The 24,596-nt window shown below is 46.7% G+C and overlaps 1 protein-coding gene across 1 annotated transcript in view; it reads right to left on the reverse strand.

The window, feature by feature from the left end:
- Window positions 1-325: 325 nt before the first annotated feature.
- akap6 (A kinase (PRKA) anchor protein 6) overlaps window positions 326-24,596 on the reverse strand; it is a gene marked incomplete at its 5' end in the record, with an annotated part of 168,818 nt that continues 144,547 nt past the window's right edge. Inside the window, 5 exons of the mRNA XM_084044533.1 lie at window positions 326-3,610; window positions 4,789-4,896; window positions 7,116-8,336; window positions 8,759-10,165; window positions 12,382-14,607. Of these exons, the coding sequence (XP_083900659.1) occupies window positions 3,563-3,610; window positions 4,789-4,896; window positions 7,116-8,336; window positions 8,759-10,165; window positions 12,382-14,607 (5,010 nt within the window). The 3' untranslated portion in view covers window positions 326-3,562. The remainder of the gene's footprint in view (window positions 3,611-4,788; window positions 4,897-7,115; window positions 8,337-8,758; window positions 10,166-12,381; window positions 14,608-24,596) is intronic.

A 24,596-nucleotide genomic window follows, 5' to 3' on the forward strand; every position in this document is an offset into this window, starting at 1 on the left:
TATCTCAGGGAATTGCAATTTTTCTAGAAAATAAGAAAAGAGAAAGAAAAAAGTGACATGATTACAGTGATGTACATACAGTAGTAGACTTAGCAACGCATATCTTCTTCTTCATCATAATCATCGTCGTCGTCATCATCATCATCAACGGTCTGTCTGGTACGCAACGAAACCGGCTGAAATCTCTCAGACAACTTTGGTCGTGTTGCATAGCTTAGAGCAGTGGTTCTCAAAGGACCCCCTTAACTCTGAGAGTGTACAAATGGAACCAAATGGACCCGTAAGGGTCCATTTGGTTCCATTTGTACACTCAGAGTTACAGACCTGTAGGGGTCCATTTGGGACCCCCTCTAAGGAACGCTGAGGGTCCCTGGACCCCAGTTTGAGAACCACTGGTTTATAGATTGTAGATTCAGTGTTGTTTTGTGTTTATCTTTTTTTGGATGCCTAGTTTAGAGCCCCTGACATCACCTCTCTCGCGTTAATGCGTGCAGGGGTGGTTAAAGATTACTTTCAAACATGTGATCGAATACAGATCACATCGACTTCATGAGTAAATCCGTGTTCTTTCTTTCTTTCCTTCCACACAACGGATATAGAATTCTAACGTTCATACACTCCACCAATCACAACGTCCCAAAAGAATGCATTCAGCGAATGAATTTGTCGCTTTCTTGAATACACAAGTGACATAACTCATGCAACGAAGGCATCAAAAACATTAGTCCCGTACAGATTTCATCGACCTTCAACATAACTTCCATTTGTGTGAAGATTTGAGCCACGCAGGACACAACATCTTCACTCCTTTACCATCAAAACACCATCAAACCATTACCTCAAACCACTGTTACTTTCAAAGAATTCCATTACATATTCCATTGACCTCTTGGGTAAAATTGCCATTTTCATGAAGACATCAGACAAAGTCAAACACTTTCGACTCACATTCCCTTCATTATGAATGTTTATGTTTGCTAAAACACACTGCTCTACTCTAAACGTTGTGAGGAGTGCTATAGTTTTTCCATTAATACTGTGGCACTGCACTCTGTCGTTTGTTCGTTCATTCATTGCTGTGTGTCAATGAGGCTGATTTTACAATGACAGCCCTGACTAAGGTAAGGAGAGGGAGCTCCAAATGAATCCAGTTGAAAAGTCACTCTGCAGCCATAAAGGGCCAATTCAGCGCAGTCAGGAGAGACAAGTTCACCCAAATTTCACATTTATCCCTCTCAATAACTTCAAAGTCCAACTAGAATCCATCATTTATAGTGAGAGGAGAGAAAATGCATCAAAATGGAACAGAGCGATTTATATCCCACCTAGTTTTACCACTTAAACCATATACTTAGTTCACCGGAGTCCCCCAGCGCTCAATACTAGGTGCCCCCCTTTTTTCGCTCTGCCACAAACCTCTTTACCACAAACCTCTTTGCCGAAAATAGCCAATCTACAAGCTCCCAACGTGTCGCATTGCGGCGCGTCGTGAACTTGTAGATCTGCATTTTGGGGGGGTTTTAATCAGCGGCGACTGGTGACATGCATAATGCAGTATCATCCATATAGTTGCTCGACGCATATTCTGCGTCTGTTCTGCATGGCTTACTGCAGAAGCCACTGCCGCAGCCTCAGTGGCAACGTCTAGTGCTTACTCTAACTATGGGCACAGATACACCCCACCTTTCAGCTTAACTGCAACTGACATTTTAATTAGGATGTCAGGGTCACAGTATACCTTCCAACTCAGCAGTATGCACACATTCACCCTTTTTCCTCTTAAAAAAGAGAGTGATCAGCCCAATCCTTCCTTACCGAGACAGTCAGTGTAGGAGAGCTGAGAGGGAGACCATGTAGGAGAGACAGACGGTAGGAAAGCTGAGAGGGAGACAGGGTAGGAGAGAGACAGGAGAGGAGACTCTGGTATGATCTGATGGATGGTCAGATAGATGTGCATATGAGGTCCAAAGTTGGAGGGGTTTAAACCACTATGACATCAATACCCACTTTCTTGACCACCACTACATCAAAGTGTAGCATTTCATTTAGTAAAATATTAAATAATGTACAAAATTAACAGTTTGAGAAGAACAGGTAGTATACCTGTAAGGGGCCGTGTCCACGTAGAACACCTTTTGAGTTGGCAGTGCCAGTCTTCCATGTGTTTCTAGTAAAGACACACCTGGGCATCTCTTCCCAGAGCCTACCGAATCGCTTTAGCGCTCCCGACACCGGGCGTTTTTTGGTACAGCGCCATGGATGCTTCAACTTTTGGAAAGGAACACCGATCATTTGATCCTCCTGATTGTAATGTGACAACCCGATAATTTGCAACCTGACCTGTTGAATCGTTACCACAGCTATTTGTGCTAATAAAATAGCTGCAGTGAGCAGCTCAATGGTTGATAGGTTGGAACTGTGCGGGCATCAGGCTGTCTGCGAGCGCTAAGGAGATGAAATCCAAAGCGCTCCTCAGTTCAAAAGGCGTTCTCTGTGGACACAGGCCCTAATTGATGTAATTTCTACCACTACAAACTGGCTACGAGATCCTCCCCCGTGACACGACTTGAAACATTTCCAAACACGTCCTCTTAGGTGACACTGTTGCGCTGTCCCACAAAGCCTGAGAAGTGAAATCTGATGGCCACGAGCGACTGGACCATGTAACAGTAACAGAGCAGAGTCACAGCCGTGCATAATCAATAATCACATGATCTGTGAACGTACAACAACTCCCCCCCCCCTCCCACATCTTGAATTGTGCAGGATCACACCATCCAGTAAAATCCTCAGTGTTTAATTTATTTAAACACTGTACCTTAAACTTTTGTACCTCGGAGAAGTGTACAAATGTATCCAAAATGGACACATTTGGTTACATTTGCACACTTCTCAGAGTTAAATGAACAGTTTTCTAGTCAACTCTACTGTGTCCTGTCATACAGTAGCCTATAAATATACAGCTACAGATATATATATCTGTAGCTACATACACAATATCAGTGAGAAACGTGAAATGCCATGCAAACTAGTTGGACGGATTCTACGTGTGTATGTGTGTGTTTATCTAAGTGTGTGAGTGTAGCAGAGCGGTGAGGTATATCTCAGCTCCATAATCTTCCAAGAGGTGAGCAGAAAAGACCCGAATGCAGCAAACCAGGACGGAGAACAGGAAGTATAGCTTCAACCCAGGAAATGGTACTACAGGAAGAAGGTCTCACTAGGCATGAACAGAACCAAGAGGCTGGTTCAGGATCTGTTTTAAGCGCCTCATTCACATGGATTCAGGAAAGCCTTTTTAATCTAAACCTAATACAAGGAGTAAGATAATTAAACTACCCGGATCTATTGGTGAACGGTGGTAGTTCTCAGTGTAATCGTTGAATATGACGTCTGTATGATTACTGTCGTCATTCTAGCGTTGGCTGCGTGTCAGCTCAACGATGCGAGGACGCGGAGGTCCAAAACACTCCGGAAAGAGGGGGGGAAGGGGGGGGAGGGAGCAAGACAAACGCCCAGGGCAGGATCCACTTCAGCGGTGTAGAAATGAGAGGAGAGCCACTTAGAGCTGGATCCTGGATGTCACCCCTACAACACCAGCAGACAACCTCTGTATGGAGAGAAAGAGAGAGAGAGAGAGAGAGAGAGAGAGAGAGAGAGAGAGAGAGAGAGAGAGAGAGAGAGATTGATATTCACACCATTCTATACATTTTCAATTATGTGCAAATTATTTGTCATATTCTAATTTGTAATTATTTTAAGTTACTGTTTTCTGCTTTTTTTCGTTTTTAGACTAATTATGTAGAGAGACACGAGACCAAGGGCAGACTCTCTCTCACCGTCGCACGATGGTGTCGAGTCAAGAATAGCAGACCTACAAGCTCACAACGGGCCACGTCCACGAGGCGTTGTGAGCTTGTAGGTCTGCCATAGTCTCATGGCGTAACCCGGATCCTCGCGGCTCACAGGGAGCACATGGTCGGTGTGCTATAACTGGCTGAGCCACCAGGCAGCTGCACTTTTTATTTATTCAAATGTGAATAATATTCACATTATGTAAATACACGTTCCATTCTGTTCTACTGTAGTATTCCAGTTTACCAGAACCTCATCCCCTCGACTCACCTCTACTCCCCTTCCCTCCTCACTTACTCCCCTATCCCCTATCCCCTCTCTTCCTCTCCTCTCCTCTCCTCTGTGTTTAGACCTCCTCTGTCTGGGTCACAGAGCACATCATCAGCCACATTCACCATTGCTTTAATTACACCTGTGTGTGTGTGTGTGTGTGTGTGTGTGTGTGTGTGTGTGTGTGTGTGTGTGTGTGTGTGTGTGTGTGTGTGTGTGTGTGTGTGTGTGTGTGTGTGTGTGTGTGTGTGTGTGTGTGTGCGTGCGTGCGTGCGCACACGTGTGAGTGTATGTGACACATCTGAATAACCTGCAGCTGGTCAGCTGTCTGAGCTTCTACTGGGGCTCATATGCCCTGCCCCCAGGTGTGTGTGTGTGTGTGTGTGTGTGTGTGTGTGTGCGCGCGCGCGTGTGTGTGGTCTCCAGACACTGTTCTAATTATTCTCATCTCTCATCTGTGTGGTTTACAGTGTGAATGAGGAACAAGTCAAATCATCCAGTTGGTCTTCCCTAACTATAATAAGCACTCTAAGGCAGTGGCCCTCAAACAATGGGACACAGACCTATTTGTATGGGTAGTGAGTAAATATCCCTTTATTTCAATAAAATTGTTGAAATGAATTTCATTTGAAAACTGTATGAAACAAAAATAAAGCATCCTACTCTCACTACTGCGGTGGGCCTTGAAGTGGGCGGTCTTTCAGAGGTTTGGCTCCGCCCCTGGGCTGTTCTGGCTACATGACGGACAGCTGCCTGAGGGATCCTACTGACCTGTGTGGGGGAGAGAGAGAGTGAGAGAGAGAGAGAGAGAGAGAGAGAGAGAGAGAGAGAGAGAGAGAAAGAGAGAGAGAGAAAGAGAGAGAGACAGACAGACAGAGAGAGAGAAAGAGTTTGTAATGGAGAATTATTTTTTCCATGCACACATACAATAATGCACACACACACACACACACACACACACACACACACACACACACACACACACACACACACACACACACACACACACACACACACACACACACACACACACACACACACACACACACACACACGGACTGAATTAAATATTATTTATGAATATAAAAATGTATGTATTAATATCATACCCATTAATATTAATGTAGGTGTAATGAAAGAAAGACAGCACAGAGAATTAAACGGAACGCAAAACAATCTTCAAGCAATAATACATGAGGTAGTGCTATACTGGCAGATATACTGGCAGTGGTGTGCGAGGTACCAGGTCGAAGGTCGAGTGTCATACATCAGCACGCCATTGCCAATATTAGTAGCAGATCTACAAGCTCGAAACGCGTCGCGTTTTGATGCTTCTGTGTGACGCTGTAGAATGATCAAGTAGGGCGTTACTTTACAAAAAACACAAAAAGTTAAAATATGGAGATAAGAGGTTTCTGCCCGACAGCAAGGATGTGTTGTTTCTGACAGCTAGCTGTCATTGCTAGGTATAATAAGGTAGTGGATCTCAAACGATGTCATGTCAAGGATCCCCAAATGAATATATAATTGGCCCGGACCCCCATCAGAATATATGTAGTGCCACGGTTTTCTGTTAAAATGTTTCAAAAATATTCTAAATTGTTAATTGATTTTTTTATCTTTTTGATCTGTTATTTTCAAATAGCCGATGTACTCATTTTGCGGGCCCCCTCAAGGACCCCTGGGTTCCCCGGACCCCACTTTGAGAACCACTGTAATAAGCTAAATAAAGTATAGAAATTCTGTGTGAGGTATGTTATTAAGAGACTGATTGGAATGTGGCCACTTAGCCAATCAGTAGGTGAGGTCATAACTGACTGGTATAATCAGACATTTATTAAGAAGAGCACAAGCACCTTCCTGGCCAGAGTTTCACAAAGCACTAAAAAGCATACTTAACACTGGTCTGCCCTTGCAATGTTCCACATCATTTTTAGGACATTTTCAGGCCAGGCAACCAGACTTTTTTATAATTTGATATCTGCTTGTAAAAAAGTGTCTCTTCCAGAACCCCCCACGACATAAAAGAGGATAAATATAATGAATGACATTTATGTTTTATGTTTATCACTTTTTGTCTTCATCTTCAAAGAAATGTGTTCATTAAATTCTGGACAAAGGGGGTTAAATATATCAAGCCCTTATGGCCAGAGGTATCGAATGAATGATCCTGTTTTGCTGCTTTATTCTAGCAAACCTCATTGATTTGTATTTGATTTCCTCTCAGTTATCCTCCCCGTTATACTCTTTATTGCTTTTGCGTACACAAGCACACGAGAACAAGTTCTTAATTCTCAAAAATCTGTGGATGGGAGAATAAATTAAAGTGCTTTTGTCCTGAGGTAAGTAACACTGATGTCCCCAGCCCCCCCCCCTAAAAAAAATAAAAACATAAAAAAGAACACTCACATGCTAATGCTAACTGAGTGCTGTGGCTGATGACAGTCATTAGCCTACTGGTGGTGATGTCACTCTGCAGACATCAACCCTTTTAAAACTCAAAACTGACAAGTCTGCAAATCTCTCTTTCTCTCTCCCCCCCCCATACCCAGGCAGGAGAGGATGGAGGGGTGGGAAACAGAGTGAGAGAGATGAAGAGAGAGGATGAGAGAGGAGAGAGGATGAGAAGGAGGGGAGGGTAGGGAGGAGAGGATGATGGAGGGAGGAAAAGAGGATGGGGAATAAGGAAACTCGGAGAAGATGATGATGAGAGTGGAGGAGAGGAGTGTGAAACAGAGGATGACGTGAGGAGGTGAAGAAAGAAGCAGGGATATAAAACCACCTGTTCGAACACACACACGCACGCACGCACGCACGCACGCACGCACGCACGCACGCACGCACGCACGCACGCACGCACGCACGCACGCACGCACACACACACACACACACACACACACACACACACACACACACACACACACACACACACACACACACACACACACACACACACACACACACACACACACACACCTCGGAACACTGACCTGTCTCACATCCTGCTGGGATCCACTCCTCCCTCGCCTCCTCCTCCTCTCCTCCTCCCTTCCCGGGCCGTCCGCCTGCTCTCCTCCCCTCCTCTCCTCCTCCTCTGCCTCCCTCTCTCTATCTCCGCCTCTCATCACAGGACAGTTAATTTTAGGATTAACGTGCGTCGGCTCTTTTAAGGGATTTGTCGCCGCGGAGCCTGGACTCCGCCAGCCACTTATCTGGGTCATTACGGCGTCCATATTGGATTGGAGCGTCCCGCTATCGGGCCGGCGCTCGGCCACGCTCCCGCCTATCGGGGAGGCGACACGTGCCCGGGGATTAAGATAAGGAGCCGCCTCATTACCACTCCTCTCCTCCTCCTCCTCGGCCCGAGCGCTGCGGTACGCCTCCCCTCCCTCCTCTTCCTCCATGACGAAGGGCTGACGAAGGAGAGACAAAGGCGGCGAGGAGAGGCTGCTGTATTTGACGTCGTTCGGTTTGGAGCCGAGCCCCTGGCGAGGGGAGGACATGCTTCCCGAGGGGAAGGAGACGGAGGCGGGAGGCAAATTGGACCGAGGCCCTCGGGACGGAGGGCCGGAGGTCTGGTCGGGGCAGCTCCCCTGGAAATAGAGGAAACTCTCGGCCGAGTCTGATCCGGGATCCTCAATAGGAGAGAAGTAGACGGGACTGTCCCGCGGTGTGGAACCGGTGACTGGATCGAACCTCGACAAGGAGGTGAAATCGTCAGACGAGGCCAGGTAGTCCAGACTGTGGTTCATCTTGGCACCGAGTCTGTGTGTCGTCTTGGTGAAGGCCATGCTGTAGCAGAGAGGAGGACCCAGGTACACCTCCTCCGTGCAGGCCTCAAACAGGGTCTCCTCTGGACTGAGGGCAGGGGCGGGGCTTATCGACTCCTGGGCGGAGCTAGATCTCTTAAGGGTGGACCCGACGCCGCCCCCTTTCCCGGGACCGATCGCGCTCTCCGATTGGCCGGCGCCGGACTTGAGGTCGAGACTGGGGAGTGTGCCGTGGGCGGAGGCTTTGAAGGTCGGGGTGGAGGTGGAGCGGGGCACGGGACTGGTGCTGTAGGAGGGGAGGAAGTAGGGGGCTTCCAGGGTGCTCTTGTCCTCCGTACACTGACTGACTTCGCCGCAGTCGCTGTCGTGGGAGGAGAGGGAGAGGTAGGAGTAGAAATCTCTCTTCCGCAGGTGGATGGGGCGATGGGAGTGCTCGAGGACCTGCAGAGCGGTGGAATAGATAGAAAATAGATAGACCAATTTAAATTCCAACTTATCTTTGGATTACCTGACCTCTAAAAATGATAAAGTATGAATGTATCTGAGATTTTGTTCCAGACATTAAAGTTACACCAACCATAATAACTCAACCAAGTTTCATAACACTCCGATAAATATATACGTTTCAAGCACTGGAGAGTGAAATAATGTATCATTAATCTGAAGTTTTTCAGATTTGTTTTATCTTCTTTGGAGTTATAAGTTTGAGATTTGTTTATTGATATTACTGTGTTCTACTTGCAGCTGGAACTGCTTTGGTTGTTGCAACTAAAACAACCAAGTTTACGCTCAGGGATTGCTAAAGTCTCCTCTCCTCTCCACACCTGTCATCTCCTCTCCTCACTTCTCCTCTCCTCTCCTACCTTGTCTCTGATCTGTGTCAGTGAGGCATGTCCGGGATCTGTAGTGGAGCCGCTGTTCTCCTCCTGGTTCACTAGCTCGGCCTGACTCTGATTCTCTTTGCTCCGCAGTGCCACCGAGGCCATGCCGATGATCTCCTTCACAAACTCGTGCACGTTCCCCTGAGCCTTCTTCCGCTCCTCCTCCTCCTCTCTGCCGGACGAAGGCGAAGAACAGGAGGCGGAGGGGAGATGGCTGCAGCAGCCGGAGTGAGAGAGGCTACGTCGTTTTCTGGGAGCCAGGGACGAGTCTTTCTCCCTCGTCTGCCTCCGGCTCTCCTCCGTCACCAAGCAGGAGAAGGCAAAGTTCTCCTGGCTGGTGATGGCCGGCCGGCAGCCAACCGCGGGCCTGCTGCTTCCGCCGCCACGCAATGCATCCTGGGATCTGTGGTCCTCTACGGGAGAGAGCGAGGGCGGAGAGCGGTGTGCGGAGGAGCCGTGGCAGGGTAACTCCCCCTTCAGCTGACCCACCAATGAGGACACTCGCTTGGTCGGGAAGGGCGGGAGCTTGGGTGACGACGGGGGAGAGAGAGGATCCATCATCGCCGCCGTCCCCGACTCTCCCATTGTCTCCGAGGCGTTTGTGTCCCTGAGCGTCTCCCCGGTCTTGGTGAGGAGCTGCGCCTCCCTGAAGGACTCCCCGGTCCTGGTGAGGAGGCTGGACTCCTCTCTGAGCAGCTCGTCGTCTTCGTCCGTCCCTCTCAGCCGGGCGCGGTCCACGTTCCCGTTCTCCACGTCGTCCACGAACCGGCTGAGGAAGCTCCTCCTCCTCGTGGCCTTCCTCCCGCTCTCCTCCTCCTCCTCTTCCTCCTCCTCGTCATGGCGATGCTCTTCGCTCCCCCGGCTCCCCTTTGTCTCCTTCGCCTCCTCCTCCTCCGCCGCCTCGCCGCTCGCCTTGTTGTTGTTGACGTTGACGCTTGCTGTCGCCGCGGCGGTGGCGGCGGCGACGGCGTGGGCCTCCAGCAGCTTCAGAGCCGAGCGGCTGAGGAAGCAACGCTGCTGCTGCTCCTTGTTCTGAGAGGAGGAGGAGGTGGAGGAGGAGGACGACGACGAGGAGGAGGTGGTGGTGGTGGGGGCGGCGGAGGAGGCGGAGGAGGTGGTGGTGGTGGAGTCCAGGGAGGAGCTCCCGCACTGCAGCTCGTCGCAGAGGCCCGCCTCGGTCTTGGAGGGCGCGTAGGAGGAGGAGGAGTGAGACGACGACGAGTAGGAGGCGCGAGGAGGCCTGATCCAGCTCTGCAGCTCCCGTTTCATGTACTCCAGACCCAGGACGTAGGAGCCTTCCATCTCCTCCTCATCGTCGTCGTCATCATCATCATCATCATCTTCATCACAGGAAGAGCTGCCACCGACGCCAGTCAACCTGCCTTCCTCCTGAGATAAGACCAGACGAGATAAGATGTTAGAGCGGCTCCTTAATTAACAACGCACAGTCCGTTTTCTGTCATCATACAGTCTTTTATTAAAGGTCCAACAGAAATATTAACGGTTTGACTTCTCAGTGGCATTAAAGTAAAGAAAAAGCTTCGTAGAAGGCCTAATGTATGTGGTTGAATTTTGTTTTGCCCTGCCACTCTGGCTTGTGAACACCTGTTCACCTGTGTCTCATCACAGAGTGCCACCCACATGTAAATAACGCCACCCTCTCGGACATCAGATCATGATAATAACAATAACTAGAAAGTACTGTTCCTGAAGAAACAGTTTGGGATCGCTAAGAATGTTGCAGGTATTGAGTATTGATAGTAGTTAGTTAGTAGTGTTATAGGTTTGAAAAGTTTGAAAGGTTTGAAAGGTTTGAAAGGTTTGAAAGGTTTGAAAGGTTTGAAACTTTTGAAAGGTTTGAAAGGTTTGAAAGGTTTGAAAGGTTCTAAAGGTTTGAAAGGTTCTAAAGGTTTGAATGGTTCTAAAGGTTCTAAAGGTTCTAAAGGTTCTAAAAGTTCTAAAAGTTCTAAAGGTTTGAAACGTTCTAAAGGTTTGAAAGGTTTGAAAGGTGTGAAAGGTGTGAAAGGTGTGAAAGGTGTGAAAGGTGTGAAAGGTGTGAAAGGTGTGAAAGGTGTGAAAGGTGTTAAAGTATTAGTGTTAAAAGTTTTTAAAGTGTAGGCAGTGTTGAATAGTGTAAAATGTATTTTTTTAGGGTAAAACAGTGATAGCTAGGGTCTAATAGGTGGTTGCTAGGGTATAATAGGTGGTTGCTAGGCTCTAATATGGTGTTGTTAGGGTATAATAAGCAGTTGCTAGGCTCCACTGTGGCTAAATGGCATTTCTCCATTGAAATTAATGAGATTTTTTTAGCAGCAAAAAGTGAAATATCTCTAAAAGTACAAATGATTTCAAAAATTTGAATGTAAGCCGACATGTCCTGAGTAGGCCGAACGTTGCAGAGTTGGAATGGAGTTTGTAGCTAAAAGTATGAAGGACTAGTTAGGGTCCAAAAAACGGGCGGAATATAGTCTATAAATAACTAGAAAGTACTGTTCCTGAAGAAACAGTGTGGGATCGCTAAGAATATTGCTGGTATTGAGTATTGATAGTGTTAGTAGTGTTATAGGTTTGAAAGGTGTGAAAGGTTTGAAGGGTGTGAAAGGTTTGAAAGGTTTGAAAGGTTCTAAAGGTTTGAAAGGTTCTAAAGGTTCTAAAGGTTTGAATGGTTTGAAAGGTTCTAAAGGTTTGAAAGGTGTGAAAGGTTTGACAAGGTGTTAAAGTATTAGTGTTAAAAGTTTGTATAGTGTTGGCAGTGTTGAATAGTGTAAAAAAAAAATAGGAAAAAAAATAAGAAAAAAAAGAATTTGGAAAGAAAAAAAAAGGTAGGAAATAAAAATCTAAAAAAAAAAATCTGAAAAAAAAAGTTCGGAAAAAAAAATAAATAAAAAAAAAAATTGGAAAAAAAATTTTTTTGGAAAAAAAAAAAATTTGGAAAAAAAAAAATTGGAAAAAATTTTTTTGGGGAAAAAAAAAAAATCGAAAAAAGAAAAGTTCGGAAAAAAAAATCTGAATTTTTTTTTTTTGAAAAAAAAAAATATCTGAAAAAAAAAAAGTTTTGGAAAAAAAAACAACAGCGGCCGTGTGGCCGATGAGAGGAGAAGAGATGAGAGTTAACATGGGTGTGAAAGGGGGACTGAGGATGATGATGAATTTCCCCATTGAAATGAATGGGGATTTTTTTAGAAGTAAAAAGTGCAATATCTCTAAAAGTACAAATTATTTCAAAAATTTGAATGTAAGCCGACATGTCCTGAGTAGGCCGAACGTTGAAGAGTTGGAACGGAGTTTGTAGCTAAAAGTATGAAGGACTAGTTAGGTGCCAAAAAAACACCGTCCACAATAACAGTAGTGTGATCGCTTTAGCGATCCCACAATAATAAATAGTGGCAATAACATTAGTGTGATCGCTTTAGCGATCCCACAATAAGGCAAAGGTTCAAATGGATAAGATGAGATGAGATAAGATAAGATAAGGAGGTAAGATAAGTGCAGTTATACAGTAGCTGTGAGTCAATGTAGACTTGGTGTCACTAGCTGAGGTGTGACTCCAGGTAGTGTTTTAGGGAGGTATTACGGTATTGAACGATGTAATAGAAGTAACTGACCTCTTCCTCATCTTGTGCCCCCAGGAATTCCTCCTCAGTGAGGGTGAGGGTGGAGGACGAAAGCAGCTCGCTGTCGTCCTCATCCTCGTCTGTGCACGCCGACGTGCACGTGGACACGTTCACCACCATGCTCACGCTCGCCGCGTCCGTCTCCTCCAGCCCCGACCCGCCTCCTCCTCCCCCGTTCCGGACGTTCCCGTGGCAGCGCCTCCTCAGGGAAGGAGAGGAGGGCCGCGACAGCGAATGTGGGAAGGCGGCCGAGGCGGGGTCCAGGAAGAGGTGGCGCTGGCGTTTTTTGAGTGCGGCGAGGTCCTCGGACCCCAGGGACGAGTCCTCGGCCCCGCTGCTCAGCTCCGTCAGCGAGGCGGTGGCCGAGCTCTCGAAGACGAGTGACGGCGGGCCTCTGTGGACGCAACTGGAGGATCCCGAGATCCCGGACAGAGGAGCCAGTCTCCCTCCTCCCAGGGACGGCGAGGCGGGGAGTCGACTGTTGCCGCTGCTGCTGCGGAGCGTCATGTCGGACATGCTGCGAGTCATCCTGACGTCCAGCGGGCTCTGGATGTTCTCCAGACGCCTCAGGAGCTCCAGGGTTCTGCGACTCAGCTCCCCGGAGGAGGTGGCGGGATCCCCCGATTCAGACTCTCCTCCTCCCATCTTTCCTCGGTCACTCCCAAGCGCTTCCTCCTCCCCTAGGCCTAGGTCTCCGAGGCTGGCTAGGCTGCCTCCGCTCTCCCCTTCACCTCCTCCAGCGCTTCGACTGGCTGGGGCAAGACCACTCTCCAGAGAGGCACAGCGCTGCAGGGAGTCTTTATTATTCATAGCAGTGGAAGTAGAGGAGGGGAATAACTCCAGGCCCAGAGCCAGGAGAGATTCCAGTGAAGAGCCCTGAGACAGCACGGGGGGCGAGGACCGCCGGCTGAGGTCGGACGGCGTGTCCGTCCCCCACGTCCGGTGACCTCTGAGGTCGAGATCGCCTCGGGTGACCGAGGGTCTGGAGAGTTCGAAGTCCGAGTCGGAGTCGGCGGGCGTCAGGATCCCTCGTCCGTTGATGAGGATCTCCACGGCCTCCCCTCCTCTCCTCGACCTCCTTCTCTTGTCCTCTACCTTCTTTCTCCTGCTCTCTCCGCCACTTTCGTCTTTCGTCCACATGCTCTCTCCGTCCTTACTGTGCTTCTTCCTTCTGCTGTCGCCTCCGTCGTCCTCGGTCCTCCTGCGTCCCTTTGTCTCTCCCGCGTCTCCTCCCCGTCTCCTCCTCCCTCCTGTCTTGTTCCTGTGGTTGTAGAAGGTGATGTAGTCAGCGCCGTACAACGCCACCTTATTGGCCCGCTCTAGGATACGGTCGATGTGTTCGTCGGTGCACGCCGGCTCATCACAGAACGATTCGGCGACGACCCCCGCGGGGGAGCGACAGGAACTATCACCTCTAACGCTTCCCCTCCTTCTCCTCCTCTGCCCCCCCTTCTCATCCTCCATGTCCCCCTCTTCCTCCTCCTCCTCTCCTTGGACTTCGGGGTTGGTGGCGGTCTCGGCGGCGTCTCCGGTGTCGCTCACAATCCCGCTCTCGCTCTCTGACCTGCGACTCCCGCTGGACTCGGCGCCGCTGCCCCCCCGATCGGTGTCCCCGACCCCTCCTCCTCTTCGCTTGCTCTGCGCCGCCCCGCCCAGCAGGAGGTCCGGGAGGGACTCGATCGAGGAGAAGGAGGAGTCTTTGCTCAGGCTCTTCAGCAGAATAGGGAAATGCTGCTTTCGGTTTCCTCCCTTGGTCTTCAGTGGGGAGGAAGGGGAGTATGCGGAGGTGTCCTTGCGGTGAACAGGAAACGGAGGCTGCCTGTAGAGCTCCACGTTGTGCAGACTGTACACCTGGTAGACGTTGTTGTTGTTGTTGATTATGGGCGGAGCGGTGCCAGAAGACGCCGCCGGCCGCTCCGATTGGCCGGCCGAGCCCTGACCCCATGTCCCATTGGACAGAGTCCCGTCAGGCTGAACCGCATCAGTCGATGGACTGACGCCGGACTGAAGCCTGTGGGAGGCCAGGCCGTGTTGTGCGTTGTGCGGGAGGTTGTGCGTGAGGTCTGGCGGCGTCGCTTCCTGTGGTTCCGGTTCAGTGATGGTCATGTCTGTCTCATCCCACTCCCAGGAGTCGTCCGGCGCTGCCGGTGGGCTGGCCGACACCGGGCTGCTCTGGCGGAGGTCCACTAGACCCGGCTCTAGAAAGTTCCCAGGGACCTACGGACGAGAAAGAAAGAGGGAAAAGGAAGATGATTAAAGTATTATATGGAGCATTGCGGCAGTTCAGGCAGGCACGAAAGTCGAGCCAGTGCCATGCTCATACATCACGTACGGCCACGATCTTAATGAAACAACTACGCGGTCTATTGAAGCAACTGACGCTCACTCTTATATGTTCAACGTCTCTCACGGCTACCAAAAATGACAGCTCATCAGTGAACAAACTCCCCCCACCTCCCCAGCCTCCTCTTGTAACAGCGTTTAGGTCTTCACTGTTCACTTTGTCAGCATATCATTCAATGCCTAGTGTCACGTTTCGAATAACTATGCATGTTTAGGCTCTGCTCCGCTCAGAGTCAAATCTGTGTCATGCTTGCACAGATTTGTTCTGGAGTATCTTGGGAGCAGAGCCACACCGCCAAATACAATGCAATAAATGGTTTTCACCTCGACTAGAGTGTCTGACTGAATTACTTTAACGTTTTAAACTACAAAGACATGCAAAGACATCTAATAAGAAGAAAGGTCAAACTGTCTGAGATTGTGGTAGATGAGAAAATGATGCTTTATTTCCCCTTGTAGACAGTGTAGGATAGATCATAGGAAAGCTGAGAGGGAAACAATGTAGGAGAGACAAGCAGCATGAAAGCTGAGAAGGATACAGTTTAAGAGAGAGCAGGAAAGCTGGGAGGGAGACAGTGTAGGAGACAGAGACACTATGAAAGCTGAGAGGGAGACAGGGTAGAAGAGACAGACACTATGAAAGCTGAGAGGAAGACAGTGTAGGAGACACAGACACTATGAAAGCTGAGAGGGAGACAGTGTAAGAGAGACAGACAGAAGGAGAGCTGAGAGGGAGACAGTGTATGGACAGACAATAGTAAAGCTGAGAGGGAGACAGTGTAGGGCCGAGAGACTGTAGGAAACCTGAGAGGAAGACAGCATAGGGAAGCTGAGGGGCAGACAGCGTAGGACAGACAGACAGACAGACAGACAGAAAGCTGAGAGATAGATAGTGAGACAGACAGACAGACAGACAGACAGACAGACAGACAGACAGTCAGAAAGCTGAGAGATAGACAGTGAGACAGACAGACAGACAGACAGTATACAGTAGCTGAGGGGCAGAGAGTGCAGGAGAGACACATGGAGAGAAGGTTCTGGTGGGATTTGATGCTACACGGGGTCTTAATCACTACATCGTCCCTGGGCACCAAACGTGCGCTTTTCAACAACGGAGCAAAATGCAACATCAAAAGCTCTTACAAAACCAAGACAATTCAAAACAATTCAAAACAAAGTAAATAAATAAAGAAAAACCGTGGAGAGAGAAAAAAAAAATCAAACTCCACTATTTCTCCTCAAATCTCAACACAAATTATTCAGCTGTGGAACAAAGTGATGAATAATTCACAAACTTCCTCTGAGAGGGAGCGAGGGTGCATCGTGCAGAGAGAAAGAAAAAAAGCCAAAGTAAATACGTAATCACAGGCCTTCAGAAAGCTCTGCTGTCTAAAATATGCTTAGACACAGGAATTCTCGCCTTCCACCAGACATAATTATACAAATTGCTCCTCGTCTCGTTAACAAGCGAGGGGGGTAATTCATATTAGCTATTCATAGCCTATTAATCTAATAAACTAGCTTGCGCAAAGTGTGTGTGTGTGTGTGTACGTACATATGTGTGTACGTGTGTGTGTGGGGCAGGGGTCTGCGTAATGAATTTCTATTGGATTGGGTTTATTCGCGTCCTGCTGATAAGGAAGATGAGAGTAATAGCTTCACTGGGTGTCACTTGAACGCAGACAGGCCCCGCCCCAGGAGGGGCGCTCCATCAGCCTGATCCAATCACTGCAAGACTCTGATGACCCGCAAAATGCTTCTGTCTACAATCTGAGCACATTTGAAGTTGTTAATTTTGAAGACATTTCTGCTCTGTTAGACAAGTGCAGCAGAGAGGGGGGCAAGATGAGAAGCCACATGTTTTGACTAATATACATGTTCAGGGAAAGTTGAGTTCAAATGAATGAAAGTGATTGTTAACAAACTGTTTCTGAAAAAGACACAAGGTGCAAGATAATCAGTTGCATATGAGCTGGACCTCATATTGTCATATCTCATGGGACGGCAGTGGCTTAGGAGCTAGAACGGCTGCTGGTGAACGGCAAGGTTTCCAGTTCAATCCCTGGCTCCCCATGGGTTATTGTGTCGAAGTGCCCTTGAGCTAGACCCTGAACCCTAACTGCTCCTGAAGAGCGCTTTAAATGCACCCTTTCATAATCAAATTTTATAGATTAGATTCTTATTGTAATCAAATCTATCATAATCTTTATGCAACAAGCTTTTTAGCTTTTCATTAGAGTATGTATATACCCGTTTATGCATCTACAGCAAAGGTTCTCAACATTTTTGTTAAATTTCAACGACCCCCATAACTCTGAGAGCGTACAAATGGAACCAAATGGACCCGTAAGGGTCCATTTGGTTCCATTTGTACGCTCTCAGAGTTACAGACCTGTAAGGGTGCTTTTGGAACCCCCTCAAGGAACCCCGCTTGAGAACCACGGATCTACAGTATCAGTATCTATCTTGAATGCACTGTTGATTTTTTTTTGCCGCACTTTAATATTCATTTTATCTCTGTCTTCCTGAGTGCGTGGACAGCCTCCCAGCCTCCCACCGGCAGCTCCTATAGACGCTCCAGACATGAATAATCGCCACACAGCCTCAGATAGCTGCTCTCTCCTTGGACCCTCCAAACACATGCAATGTTAACAGATGAGAGCAGTCAAAATGCAGCAAATTGAAAAAAGTTTTTTTTTTGTTTTGACCAACAAAGTAAGCTACTTTCACAAAAACACACATAAACACGTAAAAGTGTGTGCGGGCGTGGGGGTGTGCGTGTGCGTGTGCGTGTGCACGCACTCAAATGAGTATGCAAGTAGACGTGCACACATGCCATACACAAATTCAGCAAACACTTGCGTGTGCACACAGCCACACATATAACGCACGCACGCACGCACGCACGCACGCACGCACACACACACACACACACACACACACACACACACACACACACACACACACACACACACACACACACACACACAGGGAGAGAGAGGAGGAGAGCGAGGGACACGTAGCAGAGAGTACAATCGTTTTATCACTGAGCAGAAGTGTTCATTTATAAACAAAACCACACACATGCTGTATGCTGCCTTCTCTCTCTCTCTCTCTCTACCTCTACCTCTTCACTCTCTCTCTATCTATCTGCCTCCATCTTTCTATCTACCTCAATATACATACCTCAATCTAAATCTACCTCAATCTGTAATCTATCCCAAACTATATCTACATCAATCTATTTCTACCTCAATCTCTATTCTACCTCAATCTCTATCTATCCCAAACTATATCTACATCAATCTATTTCTACCTCAATCTCTATCTATCCCAATCTATATCTACATCAATCTCTATTTACCTCAATCTATATCTACATCAATCTATTTCTACCTCAATCTCTAACTCCATCTCTCTAACTCTGTCTCCATCTCGCTTTCTCTCTACATCCACTTGTCTACTTCCATCTATCTCTCTCTCTCTACCCCATCTCTCTCTCTACCTCTATCTCTTTGTACCTACATCTCTCTCTCTACCTCCATCTCCTCTGTACCCTCTCCCATCCTTCTTTTTCTCACTCTCCTACTATTTCATCGCCCTTTCTCTGTTCCGCTCTCTCTCTCTGTTTCTTTTCCTCTGCTTCTTCTTGTTATCTTTCCGCCTATTCCCTCTGACTACCGTCGTCTCTCTCTTTCCATCTCTTCTTCTCTTCGATCCATCCTCCTCTATTCCTCCTTACAGCTCTTTCCATTCCTGCTCTTCTCTCTCTATGTGTACTTCCTATTTTTTCCACCATGCTATTCTTTATTCCCGCTCTCGCTCTCTCTCTTCTCATCTAACTTTACCATTATTCATCCATCTCTCGCTCCTTTTTCCATTCCTCATGCCAGTTCTCCTTCTCTCCCTCCCTCCATCCATCTCTCCTTCTTTCCTCTCTTTCTCTCTCCATCTTTTACTCTCTCATCTCTCTCTCCATCTCTCTATTCCTCCATCCCCCTCTCTAGCTTGCTCTCCTTTCCACCCTCTTTCACACACTCCCTCTCTCTTTCTCTCCATCCTGCTCTCTCTCTCTCTGTAGGTTTATTCTCTGCACATCTTCCAGTAGCAGTGAAATTACTCTTCAGTCAGGCAGCGAGGTCAGAGAGCTGCTGCCCTCTGCTATTTGTCTTCTCTACTCTGTGTGTGTGTGTGTGTGTGTGTGTGTGTGTGTGTGTGAGAGAGAGGGAGGGAGAATAGGTATTACTGTGCGTGTGAATATGTGTAAGCTGTGTATAAGTGTGTGTGAGTGTTTATATATTGTGTGGAGGACTACGTGTTAGGAGTGTGTTTGAGTTTGTGCGTGTGCGTGTGCGTGTGCGTGTGCGTGTGCGCGTGCGAGTGTGTGTGTGTCAGACTGGAAGCATCATTGACGCGAGCATCACTTATATGCATGACGTTAGAACAATTGTTCACAATGGAAGCATAAAATAGTAGGCTATATTATATTCGGCTGCGCTGCAATTATTAATTGATCATTTGAACCGCATCTGAATTAAACAAGGGACGTACCAACACACACGCACGCACACACACACACACACACACACACACACACACACACACACACACACACACACACACACACACACACACACACACACACACACACACACACACACACACACACACACACACACACACACACACACACACTCACTCACAGGAACTGTAGATTGAAGACATTTGAAGATGTTACACACCTCTGTCATTTCGTTGACCTCCCCACGTTAATAACTCTTGTCAATCACACAGCGGTATTCACCAGTGAATTGAACAACTGTCCTTTCAGTGGCTCTGCTCTACTCTATTCTCTCTTCCTGCTACGCATGCTCTGTGACCCCCGGCAAAGCGCTCTTGAACTTGAACCTGTTGGGTACTCAATGTGTTTTGGTGGTATGTGCCGAACGTCGTCGCTCCTAAATAGAGCGGTGCTCTGAAGACGACACAACGGGTTTTGATTTGTCCGGTTGACGCCTCCAGTGTTTAAACAATGGGTGCGATTGATTTTGCGCATCTGATACTTATCATGGTAATGACACACAGACATATTCAGTAATATGTGTGCGTGTGTGCGTGCGTGCGTGCGTGCGTGCGTGTTGAAAGCTTCCCAACACGCATATATACGCCACCATTGTACAACAAAGCATAATACAAGGTTAAGTGGTAAATGAGACCAATCGATTTGGTTAGAATTTCTTCGTGACGAATATATTGACATATAAGAAATGATATTATTACATACTTTTTAAACACCTGCTTCTTAATCTATTAACTTACATGAGCAAGATTAAGTCAGTTATTGGTTCTAATATTTGTTTGTACTGTATGTATTTTCGGTTAATTGCCGATAGCCCTACCTCCACCCTCTCCTCCTCCCCCCTCTCCTTCTCTCCTCTCCTCTCCTAGGGCTCTTAACACATCAGCATACATCAATTACAGTATTACCTGTACCTTCACTGAGGGAACATCCCTCTCTCTCTCTCTTCTCTCTCCCTATGCGTGCACGCATGCACATCCGTAGACAAACACACACGCACGCACGCACGCACGCACGCACGCACGCACGCACGCACGCACGCACACGCACACACACACACACACACACACACACACACACACACACACACACACACACACACACACACACACACACACACACACACACACACACACACACACACGCACGCATGCATCTGCTTGCATACAGTATGTGTAAAGTTTAATCTCTGCTGTCGGGCAGCAACCTCGTATCTCCATATTTCAGCCCTACTTCATCATACAAGAGTGTCGCATAAAAGTAGTGAAAATAGCAGATCTACAAGGTAGATCTGCGACACGTTGTGAGCTTGTGCGACACGTTGTGAGCTTGTAGATCGGCTATTTTCACCATTTTAAAAATGTTTTTATGATAATAATAATAAAAAAGAAATAGTTTTGGGCATACAAGGTTTCCACCCAGCAAAAACAAATTGTTTATTTTTTGGGAGCTTCTATACCTTTATTGATACAGGAGGTATAGACAGGAAACAGGGAGAGAGATGGGGGGGAGACACGCAGCAAAGGTCGTCGAAATCGGGACTCAAACCCGCGAGGCTAGCCCAGCGGGCGCCCCCATGCAGCAACAACAATCCTGCACTGAACCCATTTGCACACACTCGCCAAATAAACCTTCCTCCCCCTTGGCCAAAGCCTTCATCCTGTTCCTGTAGCCTCCTCTCCCCTCCCAGCGCTCCCATCATCTCTCCCAGTACAGATATATTCATCAGCATCATCCATCCATGAGAGCCTCAGACCACTACAGCCTCTCACACTGCCTTCCACTTCATGGAGCACTTAACCCGCTCAGGCCGGGAACGCATCTGTACGTGTGTCATTTTTTTAGATTTATTTTGGCTATTCAAAAACAATAGCAGATATACAAGCTCATAGCGCGGCACCGAGTGCCGCGCTATGAGCTTGTGGATCTGCTATTCTTTGAAAAATCATGACATTTAATGCAAATCTTTCAATTTATATTTTTTAAAGCGAACATTTTAAGCTCAAACAACGTATGTTGCTATAATCTGTGGTTCTCAAACTTTTTTCATGTGAAGGATGGACCCCCAAAATTATATGTACTTGGTCGCAGACCCCCATCTCAAAATGTGTTGTTCCAGGGACCCCCAGAAGCAAAGATTTGAGTTCAAAATGTTCGGTTAATTTTTTTTTTTTACAAAAATAGCAGATCTAGAAGCTGTGCCGCGCTATGAGCTTGTAGATCTGCTATTTTTGAAAAGCTAAAGTATAAAATAATGGTTAAAGTGGTTACACAGATGCGTTCACGGTTTTAATGGGTTAAACCACACCGCCCTTAGTCACTCTACTATTCCCTACTGCATCAATCACTTAGCTCTACCTCTCTCTCTCTCTCTCTCTCTCTCTCCCTCTCTCTCTCTGTGTGTTTCTCTCTCTCTCAACCCTCTGTGTGAGTGTGTCTCTCCACCAATATATTTCACTTAACGTTTATAGTCGTTTACGGGTTCTATCCCTTCATGGGTTGCTGAGCAGTCACATTGGAGAGCGTTGGCTTATGTGGCTGATCACACACACAGGTGGACGATGTGTGTACACTGTGTAGTCTACAGCTACAGTAGTTATCCTCTTAAACCCCTCTAGTCTGAGAGAACCGGACATGAGTTACAACTGTTACTACACCAAATCTCTTCACCAAAAGTAGCCGATCTGCATCTTATTTTTTGTTTGAACATCTTGTGTAAACCGTCTACCTTTGTTTATGGTTCCTACGTGACGTTTGCCATGAGTACTGATTGCATATTGTGACATGCATTACTACGGTACAGAGTTAAGACCTGAGAACTCTGCATGAGGAAACACCCATTACTAATGTGGAGTCAATTCCCAGGTAGCCTCGGAAACCCATGCCTTTTTTTTTGTTTCAAAAGAAAAAAAGCCTGGGAGAACCTTGCAGGAACGCTGGTCTTAGGACCTTGTTATCTCCTAACCAATCAGAGTGCTCCAAACCCAGGCGCTGGAATCCAGCGCCTGGGTTTGGCTCCGCCCTTCAAGACCATCGATTGGGCTCGTTCTTTCAGTCTAATTCCCAGGTGGCCTTGAGCAGAGCACGCAGGCCTGCTGAAGCACACACAGCCAGGCACACACATACATGGTACTTTCAGGCACACATGAAATAATAGAGATACAAAAACATATAGATACTGTGTTATAACAAAATATAAGAAAAAGAGCATCTCTGTATACATGCCAGTTCAGAGCCAGAGGAGATTCTAGCAATGATAACATGGTTGGTCACAACAACAGGTCATGACCCTTGTCATGGATAGCCCTCCTGGCTAACTCCTGGCAGAGTTCTCAGGTCTTAACTCTGTACCTTAGTAATGCATGTCACAAAATGCAATCAGTACTCATGGCAAAAGTCATGTAGGAACCATAAACAAAGGTAGACTGTTTACACAAGATGTTCAAACAAAAAAAATCAGATGTTAGTTCACGTAAACCTGGAGAGATCTTACTTCTATAGAGGGTTGGCATGGAAAATTCTTCGACAGTACTCAAATGTTTTACTAAAGTCAAAGTATCAATACTGCAATGTAAAAGTACTCCGTTACAAGTAAAAGTCCGGAATTCAAAATGTATTGTATCAAAATGTACTTAAAGTACCAAAACCATAGCCTTGGTATATAACAGAGCTTAAGTAGTTAATGTATGTTGGATAATGTAATAATTTTGCGCAAAGTAACTAGTAACTAAAGAGTAAAAGTACAATATTTGCCTCTGAGATGTAGTGGAGTAGAAGTAAAAGTATAGACAATTGGAACTACTCCAGTAAAATAAAAGTACCTCAAAATTGTACTTAAGTACAGTACTTGAGTAAATGTACTTAGTTACTTTACACCACTGTTAAACGGTTCTTAACCCTGGTGCGACGGATGGACTGAGTTAGATAGATACCTTAATTGATCATATTTAACCGGTTGTTAACTCTGGTCCTTTGATTGATTGAGTGATTGAATACTTTATTAACAGTTTGCAAAAGTTACAGCGGTAAGATTATCCTGTGTGACACCAGGTCAGACAACTACTGGTTCTCGGTTGCAGTGGTTCTCAAACTTTATTTTATTTTATTTCATGGACCCCAATAGCCTTGAGAGTGTACTAATGGAACCAAATGGACCTGTAAGGGGTCCCAGTGCGGCAGGGGTTGGAAGCCCAAGTCCAATTTCCCTCATGGACAACAAATGACCTTGAATGCCGTTTTTTATCGTACCAGCTGAAGAGTCGTTCAGCACACACAGGGACACAGATTTACTCAAGTACAAGTACTGTACTCTAGTACTGTACTGATACTAGTTAGGCCTACTTTGTAGATTTTTGATTATTATTACAAAACATACATTAACGACTAATGCTCTATATTTCGGCTATTTGAAAATAGCAGATCTACAGGCTCACAATGTGTCACGGTGCGACGCATTGTGAGCTTGTAGATCTGCTATTTTCAAAAGATTTGTAAACATTTTGAAAACTTGAAATGGGACATTCTGCATAATGAGTAGCTTTACTTTTGGTACTTTAAGTACATTTTGATGCCAATACTTTTGTACTTTTACTCAAGTACATTTTTTATTCCAGACTTTTACTTGTAACAGAGTATTTCTACATGATGGTATTTAACTTTTTTGCAAAAATATACTTTTTCCACCACTGCTCACAACAAGCGTCGTCGTCCACTCCAGTAACTTCAAAGTCCCGACTACAATCAATGAATCGGGGCCGACTCAGAGAACCAAAGAAAAGAACCAAAACCAAATGAATTCTGTCGCATTCCAGCATGTAAACAGTCTTGACACCGACGCCGTTATCAGTAGCAACATCAATGAAACTCAATATGCGCGCCGCCTCTCTGCTAAACACACTTCAGAGACATCCCTGTCGTTGCTGGTGACACGCGTTGCCGCGGTATTATCTTAACCGTCTGTTAGATCCCTGTCCCCCCTCGCTTCCCTCGTCTGGGAAAAGACACAGGTAATAGAGAGAGGATGATTTGTGGTGCTGAGATGCACCGGAGGGCTAAACACACATTCCGTCGTTGTCGGGCGGAAAACTCGTATCTAAATGTTTTGTTTTGTTTTGGTAAATTAATGCCCTACTTTGTCTTACTAGAGTGTCACACAAAGCTTGAGCTTGATCTGTTATTTTTGCTATTTTTGGGTGAAAGTGGTTAAGTGTGTCTGTTTTTATTTTTTAAACAAATATTGTATAACAAATGACGTGCGTCCGTATGTGTGTGTGTATGCGCGAAC

This window comes from Gymnoscopelus microlampas (assembly GCF_963454915.1).
Source record: "Gymnoscopelus microlampas genome assembly, chromosome: 20".
In the NCBI taxonomy this organism is placed as follows: Eukaryota; Metazoa; Chordata; class Actinopteri; order Myctophiformes; family Myctophidae; genus Gymnoscopelus; species Gymnoscopelus microlampas.